At 46.5% G+C, this 15,245-nt stretch overlaps 1 protein-coding gene across 1 annotated transcript; it reads left to right on the top strand.

Annotated features, from left to right (window-relative positions):
- Window positions 1-4,252: 4,252 nt before the first annotated feature.
- LOC120247845 (melanoma-associated antigen B16-like) lies at window positions 4,253-9,161 on the top strand. Its single transcript, XM_039255907.1, has 2 exons — window positions 4,253-4,322; window positions 7,530-9,161. Exon 2 carries the CDS (start codon window positions 7,596-7,598, stop codon window positions 8,622-8,624), a length of 1,029 nt encoding a protein of 342 aa, XP_039111838.1. The 5' UTR covers window positions 4,253-4,322; window positions 7,530-7,595; the 3' UTR covers window positions 8,625-9,161.
- Window positions 9,162-15,245: the final 6,084 nt, after the last annotated feature.

Genomic DNA, 15,245 nt, shown 5'->3' with positions numbered 1-15,245 from the left:
CGTTTACTCTTGAATCCTGGATAAACTAGGGAGGAACTTTTCACTGACTGAGGTAGGGCAGGTGTTTCAGTTCCTGGTCTCGGGTGCGTTCGGTCACAGTTTCCCAAGTAACTCTTTTTGCACATTGAGTTGTAAACACAAGGTACCTCCCATTACAAATGAAGGATAACCCCAACAAGGAACCAAGATCCCGAAGAGCGGCCTTCTGAAAATTATTTGAAGGCATTAAGATGTAACCAGGGAATTAACCTCGGCCCCATAGGATTTCACAGCCCTGTGAGCTGCGTTATCCCTTCCATTTTCCTGTTATTGAACAGGAATGTGTAGAGTTGTTGTCCTATGCCTGTCTTATTATTCTACATTGGGTGGGGTGCGGCCAGATCATTTCTGTCCTTTTACAGGATCACCCATAGAGAAGCATTCTGCCTCAGTGGGTGACCTTAATTATATGTTTCCTAAGAACTTGGTCTACACATGAGCCTTACTCTGATGATGAGATTTAGTTCTCGAATTGCTCTTCTAGTGGATTCAGACCAATGGGGATCTTGAGAAAGGCTGAATGTATTTGAGATGAGATACAAACTTGGCAGAGCACAAACTGTGGCAGAGAGAGTCTCAGCTCGTCGACCTGGATCCTGATCGTTTGGTGTTCGGGCTGTGTTACCATTCCTCTTGAGTTTGGGCAGGGCTCTTGTGACTGGCTTTTAATCGGTAGAATAGGGCAAAAATGGGTGACGGTATGCCACACACATCGTTCGAGTACGTGCTATGTCAAAGAAGACTGGACATCTTTTGATTACAGATACTACATGTGACTCTGCCAGAGAAGACTTGCCCTCACCCTTCTGCTGTCACTGAAGAAGTAATCTACTATGTTGAGAATTTGTTATGGGGCGGGCCGAAACTGCGGGCTATCCTTAGGAAACATTAAAGCCGATTTTGCGAGAGTTCAAAAAAAAAATTAAGATCTTCGTTCTAGAGGCAAGAGGAAGAAATGAATTCTGCCAACAAACCGAGTGAGTTAGCAGTGGAGTTTTGGGTTTTTTCTGTTTCTGTCTTTGTTTCTTTCGACAAGACTTCAGGTTGTAACATAGCACAGTAAACACCTTAATTTCCACCAGGAGAGACCCTGAAGTAGAGAAAGAAGTGAAGCTACGCTTGGACTGCTGACACACAAAAACTAGGAGTTAATGAAATGGTTAAGTTGCAGTAATTTGTGACACGGCAGTTGAAAACTAATGCGCAAGGAATACTCTAGAGTATTTCCCCAAATACTATTTCTTCCTGTTTCTCTTTCTTCCTTCCTACATGTCATGTTTCAAACCTAAAGTGGGTACTCTGCGATAAGCAGAGATAGGTTCATGTAATGTTTGCGTGAGGAGTTGTTCCTTGACCCTCAAAGATGAGGGCAGCTGGAATCACACATGTGGAGCAGAGACGGCTGTGTGCCTTGCTCTGGGCTAGTATGTACCTGTGATGGACAAGATGACCGAGATGGTGCCCATCATGTTCAGGACCACCCTCAGCTTATGGCCCTGTGGACCTATTTCTTGGAGTCCCCTTTGACATTTACGCCTTGACTGTCAGCCTAAAGTCTTTCAAACGAGGAGCCCATGTTGCCATTTGGATGGGGAAGGCCCTCATTTAAGCACTTCCAAGACACATCCTGCCAAGGTGGTGAGAATTTGCTTTCTGGATGAGGAGGCCGCCCCTCTGGATTCACTAAGAGTCACCTGCTCTCCGTGGAATTAGTTCAGGGTTCTTCATCCCTGCCCTCTGTCCCCTCAGACTCTCCCTAGTCAAGGCAAGGAGAAAGATCTGCCCCTCTCCCAGAAAGACACCAGGCCCCAGTCGGGGTGGGGGCGGGGGGGCTGAGTAACAGGGCCTCTCTGCCAAACCGCAGAATCTGCAGGACACTTTCACTTAGGCAAAAGAGGAGAGAGGACAGCCCTCAATTTCCTCACTCCCGGAAGGAACACTCATCCTGGTGGGACAATGGTAATAATCTATTCACGTCACGTCGGCACACTCTGGCATGGCACTGCATCTGTTCACAGTGTCCTGTTGTTTCTCACAGGATCTACAATCCACACAATATCCCCCGACGATTCTTCTCTGGACTAGTGCAATCCACGCTATAATTCCAGGAGGTGCAGAGCAACACAAGTCAGCATGGGGAAGATGGAGTGGGGGTTGAGATGGAAAGATCACTGGCTTAGGTGACATTCTCACAACCCAGCACAAAGTCCCAGTTCCCACTTTTGGAGAGTGAGGGCTCCAGAAAGGAAACTATGTGTGGAGCATGGGGGGAAAAGAGAGCTGCCATTTCTTATACTCCCCCGCTCAAATCATCTCAAGGCCTTCTGTTACTGACCTGAGAGACGACCCAGACTCTCAGTCTTTCTCTTCCCGATTTGTTGATGCCCGCGATGACCAAAGCAGCTGGCTCTCTACTTAACAGTATACAGGAGGGTTCTTTGTGCTAGTTCCTCTGTTATGGAAGATCTATATGACAGATACTTTTTCACATATTACCAACAGCAAAAGAAAGAAACTGGAAATGTGATATTAGCTAAATAAGACTGTCCAAACTCTAAGGGCAGAGGAGATTTTAAATAGTGCAAGAAAACACTAGAAAGACATTATCACAGTAGCTCAGGAAAACAAACGATAAGGAAAAGATTTCCACCTATAGAAGCTTTTCAAGCAATAATGAGAAAACAAGAGATTTACAGGTCTACAGCTCTTAATGGGGGATGGGTAATGGCTATGATGATCAGAGTGCCAAGGTCACCAAAAAGACACACAGACAGTATGTGGCTTCGAGTGGAAGGATAAAGCATGACTTCTGGAGTGGTCTTGCGAAAGAACAAAAGATTGACCAAAGGCACTAATCTAATCAGGCTTCTGCTTATACCTACTGAGGACTGTCAGGCTGAGCATCAGGTAAACAGGGTCCATTGTACTGTTTTGTGAACTATGCTACATGCCTGAGAATTTCTATGTGTAATGATTTTGTATCAGTATGCCTTTCCATTCGATAACCCAAGTGAAATGTTCTTCTTGACCAAAACCTAAAATGCAAAGGAGGCCCATTAGAAACAGAAAATTGCGGTCCACACTTGCAAACTGGAACTCTAGGCCAAAGCCACCTAGAACAGATTGGGTGTGAAGGCCAGCTGCACCTTATAATCATACAAAAAGTAAACAACATCTTACGTAAGCTTTTCCAAATCACACACAAATACTTTGAAATCGCTCTCCACGTCTGATCAAGCTAGCTCTTCTTGCTACAAAAAGCCTGTAGATGATTAGACCCAAGGAAAAAATCCTAGAGCCAAGCCCACTCCATTGTTCAGAACTGGACTAGAAATCATTGCCAGAGCAATAAGAATAGCAAGGTAAACAGTACGTATGAAAAATGCAAGAAGAGAGATCATATTCATAGTCTGCTTATAATTTCTGCATATACAATATTGAATAGCCTCAAAAAAATCAGGGGAATTCAAAATCATTCATCTCAGTATCTTTTAGTACAAAGTTAAGTATTTTAGAACAGGATTTACATAAGAGGCCGAAGTCACACTGGTGGAGAGCACACACAGTGTGATTCTTCTCGGACAGCCCACCGCAGATCCTGGCGCCTGCCTGCACTTGCTCCAAATTCTCCATTTCACATTAAGGCTAGGACACGCGACCCATTCCACGCTTGGCAAGGGTTTCAGTAGGTAAAGTCATCAAGAGCTTCCTGATATGGCATTTCCTCAAAAACCTGAAGTCACGAGAAAAGAGCCATAACAAGAAGGCCCGCAAATGAGGAAAGAAGAGGCCAAAACCAAAGAATAGTGGCAGTGGACACAGAGGTGGCCGCGCGCCCGCTTTCAGTCCTATTGGCCCAGGCGAGGCTCTCCAGCTGAAGGATCCGCTCAGTTCCCTTTCAAGCCTCTAAGAGCATGAGGACATTGGCATGAGAGGCATGATCCGGATTCAAGACAGAGACCGATCCCGGGGCTGGCAGAAGTCAACAGAGAGACACCGGAGAGGGACCAGCAGCAACCCTCAGTGTGAAACAGCCCGGTGCGCAGAGCCCTGCCCCTGCTGTTGGCCCCTCCCCCCCACGCCACCCACGCTTCCCTACGCCGCCCCCCGCCGTCCTCCACGCACACACCCCCCCTCCGCGCGTCACGAGCCCCACAAGCAAGCGTAACCGGATGTCCCACCCCAGGATTTCCTCCTCCACATCGTGGGGCTGTGCGGGCTTCCATCTTGGCGAGTGGGACCCCTCGGCCGCGGGAAGAGTCCCGGGCGCTCGTCGGCATCAAGTAAGGTTCCAAATGAGGACTGGGGGGACCTCCTGCCACAGAAATGAGGGGACCCTTTAGATGCGAGCCCCAGTGCAACCCAGGGAGGCGCCCGACCATTCTGTCAGGCTGACGTACCGTGCGCTTCCATTTTGGATGTGTTTGAGGTTTTGAAAGGCTTTCTGTGCCAGGGCGAAGAGGCCCCTGACCTGCTGCTAGTCCAGAAGAGGGTCCCGAGTGAGTGCTGAGGGGACCACTCGCCCCAGACAGGGGTGGGCTCGCCGAGCCTCAGCCAGTCTGTCAGCCCCGGGAGGCTTCGGGCAGGGCCGGTCGGAAGTGTGGCTGACTTCAGCCTCCAGGGTCTGAGGGAGGTGAGCGCTGAGTCCGAGGTCGTTGGTGTTACCTGGCAAAGGCAGGAGTCCCGGCGGGGACCCCGCGTGAGTTCTCAGGCTTCTACTCCTCCCGGGTAGCGGTTGTGGCACAGCGTCAAGCCCGTGTGGTCAGCTCTCGAAGCCGGTGGATGGGCTGGCTCCTCACTTCCTGTGTGGGTGTCTCACACCTGTGGGCCTTGACTGGAACGTGGAGCCACAGGTGATAGATGGCAGCGGGCACGACACTGAGCAGTATTCAGTTTGCCTCGCGCACGTGAGGATGGTGGGACGGACCACCTGATGGCGGAGGAGCTCCCCGGAGCCCTTCCCTGTTGGCAGCCCTGAGAGACTCAGGGAAGGGATGGTGGGCAGAGGCGGCTTTTCTGTTCCTCCCCTGGGGCTCAGGAAGTTCAAGGATTTGTTAAGTCAGCAGCGGTTCCAGGCCCTGGCAGATGTCCTGGAGCTGTATTTGAAGGGCAAAGTGGCCACAGAGGAGTGTCGTTGCACTGATCACGGGGAACCCTTGGGAGATTCTGAGCGGTGATAGGCAGACAAGACACCCAGACACTCCTCCGTGGTGTTCCCTGGAATGGGAGTCCTTTGATTGTGAATGGGTCAAAGTGAGTTTCCTGGAAGAGGTTTGAGGGGCCTGCCCACCGCAGAACATACTGGTCCCAGAGTGTCTAGCCCCTACTGTGAATCCTGCTAAGCCTGGCTATGGTGACTAGATGAGAGTTTTCATCCCTTCTCACTTGTCTAAGGGGGAGCAGGCCTTTGGGGGGCAGGAGTGGCATTAGGAATCAGACCCGTTGTGACTGGGGCCCAACCATGAGGCAAAGTAGAGACCTTGAGTGAGGGCTGAGAACCACCCATCCCAGAAGACTGGCACCTGTCGTAACCATACTTAGCTCTAGTGTCAGCCCTGGGAAGTTCTGGGCAGAGCTCTCATGCTGAGACATTCCCTCGTTTCCTGGGCAGTGAACTGAGGGTGATGAACGTACATCTGGGGAAGTGGTATCAGATCCCGGGCCCTACCAGTAGGCAAAGGAAGCACCCTAAGTGAGACTGACGGAGACTCCCACTTCAGAACAGACAGATATCTAAACAACTGTGTCCCTCTGTCACACCTGCACAATTGGATATGATATCCCGTAAATTCCTCCCAGGGCAAGAGTCTCGTACACTGTCAAGATTCAAGGTATAGATCGTCCTTGAGCAAACACTTGACCATCTACCTGAGTGGAGACGGGACCCCATGATATCTACCCTACCCCCGTAATTGTTTCCTGAAAAGGCCCAGACAGAATGGCCAGAATTCTTTGTTTGTTTGTTTACCTTTACGTTTCTTGGGTGTATTTTGAGAGAAAGAGAGCATGGGAGGGGCAGCGAGAGCGAGAGAGAGAGAGAGAGAGAGAGAATCTCAAGCAGGCTCCGCACTGCCAGCATGGAACCTGATGTGGGGCTTGAACCCACAAACCGTGAGATCGTGACCTGAGCCAAAATCAAGAGTTGGACGCTTAACTGGCCAAGCCACCCAGGCGCCCCTCTCAGAGATCTTAGCAGTATATCCTATACACTGTGGTCCTAGGGAGGTGGCAGTCTTGGTCTGCAGGGGGCAGGTTCCCATTAGCAGTGGATAGAGTGACCAGGCAATGCTGGAATTTGACTAGAAACAGTAGAGAGCAAGAGCAGTCTAGCCCAGAACATAGCATCCCCAAAGAGCCCCCGTACCTTTATCACATCAGGGTACTGGGCAAGTATCCCATAGTGAATTGTGTATTCTCTTCCTTCCTGGGCATTTCAGTCTGTGAGGTCCTTGGCCTACGTGCCCACGTTACACGAGGTCAGCAAAGGAAGGATTCCAGGGCTTGCCAATAGTCACAGCCAGAGCCCTCAATGAGGTCCAAAGGGCTTACGCACCCGCGAACAGAGGGACCTCTAGAATGCCTAGCTCCCCGTATCGCTCTGGTACCAACCCAAGAAAGGTGGACACACAGCATCGTCCCTAAGCTCCTGTTGGGGTGGCTCAGCAAAATAAAGTCCTCTTGTGATACGGGTGATTAACGTCCCTTGGCAGACTGGTCCCGCCTGAGGCCCCACCAGTCACCAAGGCAAGTGTCCTTTGAGTGCATCCTGAAGAACTGCTGACCACGGTAGAATGGAGAACACATGTCTAGCCTTGCCCCGTTCAGTGCTGAGAGGCTATGGGCAGGGTTCTGTGGTAGTCGTGACCACTCATGACCTCTTCCCCAACATGAGGCAAAGCCTTTGGTGTCGGGGCCAGTGCTAGTTCAGGAAAGGGAGAGATCCCAGGATTTGCCTGGATTCAGAGTAAGGCAGCTGAGTGAGAACTGGGGGGACCACGGACACCAGTACACATAGCATCCACAGAATCGAGCTCCTGCTGTCAGCCCTGGGAAACCCCAGGTAGGCTTTCCGGAGGAGGTAGCTCCAAGGTTCCTCATGAGTTGTCTTAGGAGATGTGACTTTGGTCTTAGGGGCACCACCTCCTATTAGCATGGGGAGGTGAGCCGGGCCCTATTGGTTGCCAAGGTAGTGAACTTGAGTGAGGACTGATGGGAGCCCCCTCAGAACAGAAATGGCTCTGTGGAGCCAACCACACCTGCCTAGTGTGATCCCTGAGGATTCTCGGCCTGGGTTTGCTAGTGCATCCTCAGGGGCATAAAGACTTGCTCCTTCAGGCCCTTCTGGGACACAGCAACCAGGAGTCAGGAAACCTCTGAGGCCCTGTGCCCTCTGGCAGTGTTGTCCGAAGTCCAGTGGAGACAGCTTTGGTCAGTGCTGCCCCAGTTGAGTTTAGCAGCTGAGGCCACTCACGTCTCCTCCTTCCTCTTAGGCGTTGATTCCACATTGCCCACCTTTTGGCCCACACTCCTGCCTACTGCCATCCACAAGAGACATCATGTCTCTGCCCCAGAAGAGTCCACAACACTCACCTGATCAGTGCCTTCCGGCGGAGTGCAGTGTGACCCAGGGCCCGGAGGGGGCGCATGACTCCAAGGCTCTGGAGGAGCCCTGTCTCTCCTCCCATCCGCAAATGCCTGGCACTTCAAAGGAGGCCCCTGATGCTGGTAACGCGGAGAGTCCTCAGAGCTGCGGTCCATCTTCCATTGCCATCGCAACCAGCTCAACCAGTGAAGTGAAAGAGGGCTCCTTTAGCGAAGAAAAGGACAGGATCACCTCGTGGCGTGGGCCAGGCACCGAGAACGTGCCCACAGATGCTCTAAATAAGGCAGTGGATGTGCTGCAGGATCACATGCTGTTGAACTATCTACAGAAAGGGCTCATCACAAAGGAATATATGAAGAACCTCAACAAAGAGTTTGACGTGCAATTCCCTGAGATCTTCCAGAAAGCCTCTGATCGTATGGCGGTTGCCTTCGGCATCGAGGTGAAGGAAGTGGATCCCGTCAACCAGTGCTACGGCTTCAACCTCAAATTGGGCCTCACCTATGACGGGCTGATGCATGGTAAGGAGGGCATACCCAAGACGGGCCTCCTGATACTTGTCCTGGGTGTCATCTTCATGAATGGCAACGTTGCCACCGAGGAGGAACTCTGGAGAGCTATGAATGTCATGGGGTTATATGTTGGGAAGGAGCACAGCCTCCTTGGGGAGCCCAGGAAGCTCATCACCTACCATTTTGTGAAGGAAAAGTACCTGAAGTGCCGCCAGGTGGCCAACAGTGATCCCCCACAATATGAGTTCCGCTGGGGCTCAAGAGCCCACGCTGAAACCACCAAGATGAAAGTCCTAGAGTTTCTGACGAAGATCGAAGGGACTGACCCGACAACGTACCCATCTCAGTATGAGGACGCTTTGCGAGATGAAGAAGTGAGAGCCCGAGCCAGGAATTTGGCCCAGGATTTCTTTACTTGTATGCTCGAGGCACGTTCTCGTGCCAGGCCCAGTCCTCCCTCTAACCCCTAGAGAAGCCCGAGGCAGGCTCTTCGCTTTGTGTTGGAAAAGGTCAGTTAGTGTTCATAGAATGTAGGTTTGAGGTGGGGCTGCAAGGAAGACGGTATCTATACCTATGTGTTCTTATGTTATAGGGAGAAACTGAAAAACGTTTTTCTTGGAAAACTTTCTGATTTTTGCATCTGTATAGTATTCAAATATTGTCTCTTGGATGCACTTTTAATTAGCTTCAAACTCTCCACGTTTATAAATGATACCGGTCATATATTTAGTGCTATAAGGACTTTTAGTAGTTTCAGTTTTGTTTTGTAAGAGAAATTCTGAACCATCTATCTCATTTTGTCATCTGGAATAAGAACATGGCATTGCCCTAGGCATTTCCATGGAAATGTGAAAGAATTCTGCTCTAAGATAATTCAGTTCAATAGAAAAATAGAGAAGAACCTCTAAAAGATACTCCGATCTTGAGAGTCCTATCCTTTTCAGTTCCTGTTCTGTAAACTTAAGGGACGCACGCATGGCTATCCTAAGCTGTTTAAATAAACCTTAATAAATTAGAAGTCCTGTTCACTGGTTCCTTTATTCTCCAAACTTCTTGTGAACACCTCCTCCTTGGAAAGCACTGCACTGCTCCTGGGAAAGCTGGCATAGCGACCCAGTACCTGCCCACGGAACGTTCACATACGCGAGCGATAGTCCTTTAAGGACAATGGTGGCATCTTCTACTACCTACGGACAAGTAAAATGGAGGTGTGAGTAGAGGTGTGCGTAGTCGAGGGTCCATACGACAGTCGTCCACGTGTTAATGCAGTTAGGCATGGCAGTTTGGGGCTTTGGGAAACTTCAGGTGTTTCAGCAGGAATTAATTTTACATTAAGCCAGGTGGTGGGCCAGATGAGACTGGGAGTACCGTGAACTGAACACACACCGGAGACATCTCAGATGATGTGTCTCAGAGCTCAAACCCGAAATCGAGAGGGGCAAACTGCCGGTAGCTACTTTGGGGATCACAAGTAAGCCGGAGAGGAAATTGCCATCTGGAACAGGAATGGAAGGGTTTCTGTGTTCTCGTCCTGGCGCAGTGCATCACCGTGCACAAACCAGGAGTTTTATATCCATCACGTGTAAGGAGATCCTGGAAAATACAGATGACCCTCCACTGGCATTAGATACCCAGAAACCACCGGGCTGGCACTGTGCCGCCACTGAGGGGAGCCAGTGCCCACTTCCTCCATAAACAACCTTGACTTAGCGGTCCTCAGTGGGAGTTATCAACCAATCAACAAGGATGACATTTTGGAGGGGGTGAAATGAATGAGACAGTGGGCGTGGGGGGAGGGTGACCTGGGAGGTGCAGGTTAGCACAAATTTCTGCTCTAAATTTCTTGGCCCCAAATTCCCTGTCTCTGGTCGTAAGCATGCCCTATACCCCCCTTGGTACAACAAGGGCACCTTTCACGTGGGGAATTTGTGTCCTGCTTCAAGGGGGACAGAGGAGGGTTAGTATTTCTCAAGTACTCGTAATTCAAAGTAACCAATATGCCAAAGTGGCATCTTTGGGGACAACATATCCTGAATCCCTACAAGGTGTAGCAGGGAACAAGTGGAGGAGTTGGTACTTGACACAAATTGTAGGAAATCTCAATGACATCCAGCTGGGGAAGGTATTCCTACACCCCAATTACATAACAACCTGTGTGGTTAATAACCAAAGTCTCCCTCATAATTAATACTTGAAGAGAGACCAAAGACCATGGAAATTGGAGCATACCAAGAATTAATTTGCTAACATTTCCTGAATTTTTCCAGGAGGTGAAACATTGTTTCATAGACATGGTATGTTTGGTAAGCACAGATAAAAATAACCCAGTGTGGGCCTAGAGGAGGGCACTTGTTGGGATTAGCACTGGACGATGGATGGAAACCAATTTGACAAAAACTGTATTTAAAAAATAATAATCATCCGGGGTCCTTCTTTTTTTAAAAAAATACCCCTATTTATTTTAAAAGACTGGGTAAGAGCAGGGGTGGGGTTGCAGAGAGAGAGAGAGAGAGAGAGGATACAAAGCAGGCTCTGCACTGACCGCAGGAGCCCCATGTGAGGTTGGAACCCACGAACCATGAGATCATGGACCTGAGCCAAAGTCAGGTGCCATACCGACTGAACCACCCAGGGACCCCTGCAAATCTCCTTTTTGTGTTTCACATTTATTTTTTTATAGTTTACCACTTTGCTAATTATATGTAAATTGCTCTGATGCATGATGATAAATGTGACATAACCATGCTGTGGGCATGTAGTAAATTTTAATTAAGTGTTATTTTTAATCTATTTCATTCGTTTCTTTTGTATGTATTTATTGAATGTGTAACTGTGTAAGGTGTTGTGATAAACATTTAGAATATGGCAAATTGACTGTACTGACATGACCCCACATTAGTGAATCTTGCATACTACCAAGAGAAACATAACAATTAACTTAATTATAAATGTAATTATTCAACGATAGCAGTGCTAAATTACGAACTCCCGGCTGGGATGAGAGCACACAACAGCGGACACTTAAGAAGCTGGAGAGTTAGTTAGAAACAGACTACTTGGGCACTGACTTCTGAAAAATAGTAGACAGAAAAGTAACAGGGAGCAGGGAAAGGTAGATCAGAGATAGAAAGAATATTCATTCTGAAGAGGAACAAAAAATTCATCCTTTTGGCTGGACCGTAGAAACAAAAGAGGACAATCACAAGATTTTATGTTCAGGCCCTTCTAGGACATATAAAGAGTTTGATGTTTACTGAGCGATGCAAAACCATTGCAATATGTTATGGAGACCCTCATTATCAGATGGATTATTTTGAAAGAATATAATGAACACTGAATGGAAAAGGGGCTGAAGTGATGCCAGACTGATTTGGGGGAATTATTAAGACAACTACAGAGTACAAGTTCCTATTGATGAAGACTTGAAAGCCTGTAATGGCAGCATGGACAGAGAGAGGTAGATGAATTTCAGAGATGGTGATTTAATTGGATATAGAGGGTCAGGACAAGAGTTGTATTCAAAATAATGACTGGTCCATGGACACCACCACAGAAAGCAGATGCCACCAATGAACAGTAGATAATGGCACTTATCAGTGTGGCCCACCTGAATAAAAGACCTGCCTGGTGATTGTCAGAGATAGTCACACCTCTAACTGAGACCTAGAATAGTCAGAACAAATTTGCGAAAACAGGTAAAAGCTTACAGAATAATGACTATTTTAAAAGCAAGCTAAAGAGACAAATTAAACATGTAACTGATTTCCCTTTATTCATTTTGCTTTGAAAATTCCAATCAAGGAGCATATTTTAAGGCTGAATAAGCTATATTCCATAGTCTTATTTTTTAAAGGAGAATCTTTGAAAATTTCTGCTTGCTTAATATTCCCTTCAACTAATTAAGAGGAAATTTTTTCTAAAAAAGAACCTAATCATTTTTGCACTAAAAATATTATGTTTCTTATAGTTATGAAATTAAACAAAGTTATATGAAATGCTATTAATCACTGATAATTTAACAATGACTTTAGAGGTCACCAGAAAAGTCATTTCTAATTAAAAATTACACATTTAAAAAATTACAACATAGGACACAAAAAGTTACAGTAGCTTTCAAAATATTTTGATTGAAAAAATGAACATCCCAGTATTGCTTACATTTCCATAAATAATTTCTTCCCCTTCTAAACATTTATTTTCCTTAAAAATTCTAGTGTGTATTCATATGTGTAGGTTATCCCTAATATAGCCAAGTAGGTACCCTATAAATATTTCATAAATAAATCAAATGTGTTTTTATACTTGTTTTTTTCTCCTAATAAAACAACACCAACATAGAACTCAGAGAGCCTGAGTAATAGTTGCACAGTCTGTGTGAACCAGTTTCCTGATTTGAAGAGAATATTACAGATCTTTACAAAATACTAAATGTTATTAGCCCTCCAGATGATTGAAAGGAATTATACTCACTTTAATGGCGTTAGTACTAAACAATCAAAGAACCCTTATTCTCACTCTAAATTAATATCAGCAACCTTCGTAGCCATCAGGAAAACTTGTTCCAGCGGTGCCTGGGTGGATCAGTCGGTTAAGTGTCTGATTCTTGATTTCGGCTTAGATCATGATCTCAGGGCTCCTGGGATTGAGCCCTATATTGAGCTCTGCACAGATAGCTGGGAGACTAGGATTCTTTCTCTCCTTTCACTGTGCCCCTCCCCCTGCTCACTCTCGCTCTCTTCCTCAAAGTAAGTAAATAAACATTTTTAAAAAGTTGTTATAGGTTCAAGTTGGAGCAACAGCATAAAAATCCCTTTGATTTGGGGCGCCTGGGTGGCTTAGTCGGTTAAGCATCCGACTTTCGCTTAGGTCATGATCTCGCGGTTCTTGGCAGTGCTGACTGCCAGCTCAGAGCCTGGAGCCTATTTCAGAGTCTGTATCTCCCTCTCTCTCTGACCCTCCCCTGCTCTTGCTGTCTCTCTCTCTCTCTCTCTCCTAGAAATAAATAAAAATATATTTTTTTAAAAATCCCTTTGATTTTTCCATGTGGGCGTTGGTAGAGAAAGTAGAGCCTTTAAGCTCTAAAAATCTACAGAACTCTAAAAAATCAACAGAAAACATACCTTCAGGAATTGTTTTGTCTTTTTAAATTATTTACTTTTTTAAAGGTTATTTATTTAAGGGCGCCTTGATGGCTCAGTCACTTAAGCATCCGACTTTGGCTCAGGTCATGGTCTAGCATCTATCGGTTCATGAGTTTGAGCCCTGCATTGGGCTCTCTGCTACCAGTGCAGAGCCGCATTCTGATCCCCTGTCTCCCTCTCTGCTCCTCCCCTGAGTTCTCTCTCTCTTTCTCTCTCTCTCTCAAAAATAAATAAACATTAAAAAAAAAAACATTTAAGGGGCACCTGGGTGGCTCAGTCAGTTAAGCATCCAACTTCAGCTCAGGTCATGATCTCACAGTTCATTAGTTCAAGCTTCAAGTTGGGGTCTCTGTTGACAATTTGGAGCCTGCTTTGGCTTCTGTGTCTCCCTCTCTCTGCCCTTACCCTGCTTGTGCTCTGCCTCTCTCTTTCTCTCAAAAAGAAATTAACATTAAAAAAAATTTTTAAGCATTTAAAATTTATTTATTTTGAGAGAGAGAGAGAGCACACATGGGGAGGAGAGGCAACAAGAAGGATAAAGAATCCCTAGCAGGCTCTGTGCTGTATTATGTTAATACCTAGAGGTATTTATTTTAAAATAAAAATGGCCTCTTCAACTTTATATGTTTTAATTTTGATAACAATCCCAACAGTTCACCATTTTATCTTTAAGTATTTCCTTGATTGGAGATGGGAAGAAGTGTCAAGCCTACTTTCTATTTACATGTCAAAGAAAGTTTTACCTATTAACAATTCAAGGTAACCAGAAAGAAGAGGACCAAGAGAGAATTCTGGGATATGAAGAAAACAGGAAAAAATGCATATTTTAGTTAATAAGTTGTTTGCACATATATTCTAATTAGGAGTCTTTGTTACAGCTTTTCCAATGCTGAAGATTTTATTTGCTTTTCTTTCTGACTGTTGGGTAAATAAATACTTGAGCAGAAAATGTGATAGTAGAAACCTCCTGATATCTTATTTGTATTTATTTTATAATAGATATTCATATTTTGAAAAAGACAAAAATCCATACTGGCTTTGTTAACTGGAATATCCACACAGGGACTAGCTCAGTGCTTCCTGATTAAGTGACATGTATTTTCGTCTAGCAAGCTGCCCGCTAAAGGAGCGGGGCATGTCGCTGAAGGATATTATTGAGGGGTGGAGGCTTCTGACCGGCATCCCTTTCATAAAAATCATTGCTCAAATTTTCCGTGACTTAATGTCTCTCTGAAGTACCTGCTGGGCATTTTAGCCATTTGGTCGTGAGACTGCCCTCTTCTCTCTGTTACTACCCTAATGGCCCAGTCCAAACCAAAATCAACTCTCATGCTGGTGACTGTAAGTCTCTACCAGGTCTCCAGTTTTCATGCCCCCTACAATTCATTCTCCGCACAACAGCTAGAAGCATGTTTTAAAAACATAAATTAAATGAGGTCATTCCTCTCTTTCCACCCTCTACTGACTTCTAATTGCATGTGGAATTAAATCTCTTGCCCTCTGAGGTCCTGCAAAACATGGCCCTGCTGGCACCTCTGCCTGAAAATCACCCCCTGCCATTTCTGCCCACCCTCCAGCCTCACAAGCATCTCTTCCGTTCCTGGGATGCCTGGGCTCCTTCCTACTACCTCCCTTCCCAGCAAGCCCATTTTGTTCCAAGGGCTTTTATATTTGTTAATTGCTCTACCTGGGTACATTTGCCCAGTTCTCATGCCTCCCTCAGTGAAACTCTGGACTTGTTTGTACAATTACCAATGTATCTCATTTATTCTCTTAGTGATGGGCACAGTGCATGGGCTAAACTTGGTGGGCAGCAATCTGAAAAGTTTCTTTCTCCCACTACTGCTCTCCTAATCAGGCAGGACAGTTCCCAGTGATGTGGCTCTAGTGATGGAACAAAACGGAAGGAGCCTGGTTCCATGGATCACAACATGGAGCACACTATCCATC

The sequence above is a fragment of the Hyaena hyaena genome, unplaced genomic scaffold, assembly GCF_003009895.1.
Source record: "Hyaena hyaena isolate Hyena2069 unplaced genomic scaffold, ASM300989v1 scaffold_12, whole genome shotgun sequence".
In the NCBI taxonomy this organism is placed as follows: Eukaryota; Metazoa; Chordata; class Mammalia; order Carnivora; family Hyaenidae; genus Hyaena; species Hyaena hyaena.
This window is presented reverse-complemented; position numbering and strand designations above follow the sequence as displayed.

Coding starts and splice junctions, on each gene's coding strand:
- LOC120247845 (XM_039255907.1), top strand. CDS start 7,596: ATGTCTCTGCCCCAGAAGAGTCCACAACACTCACCTGATCAGTGCCTT.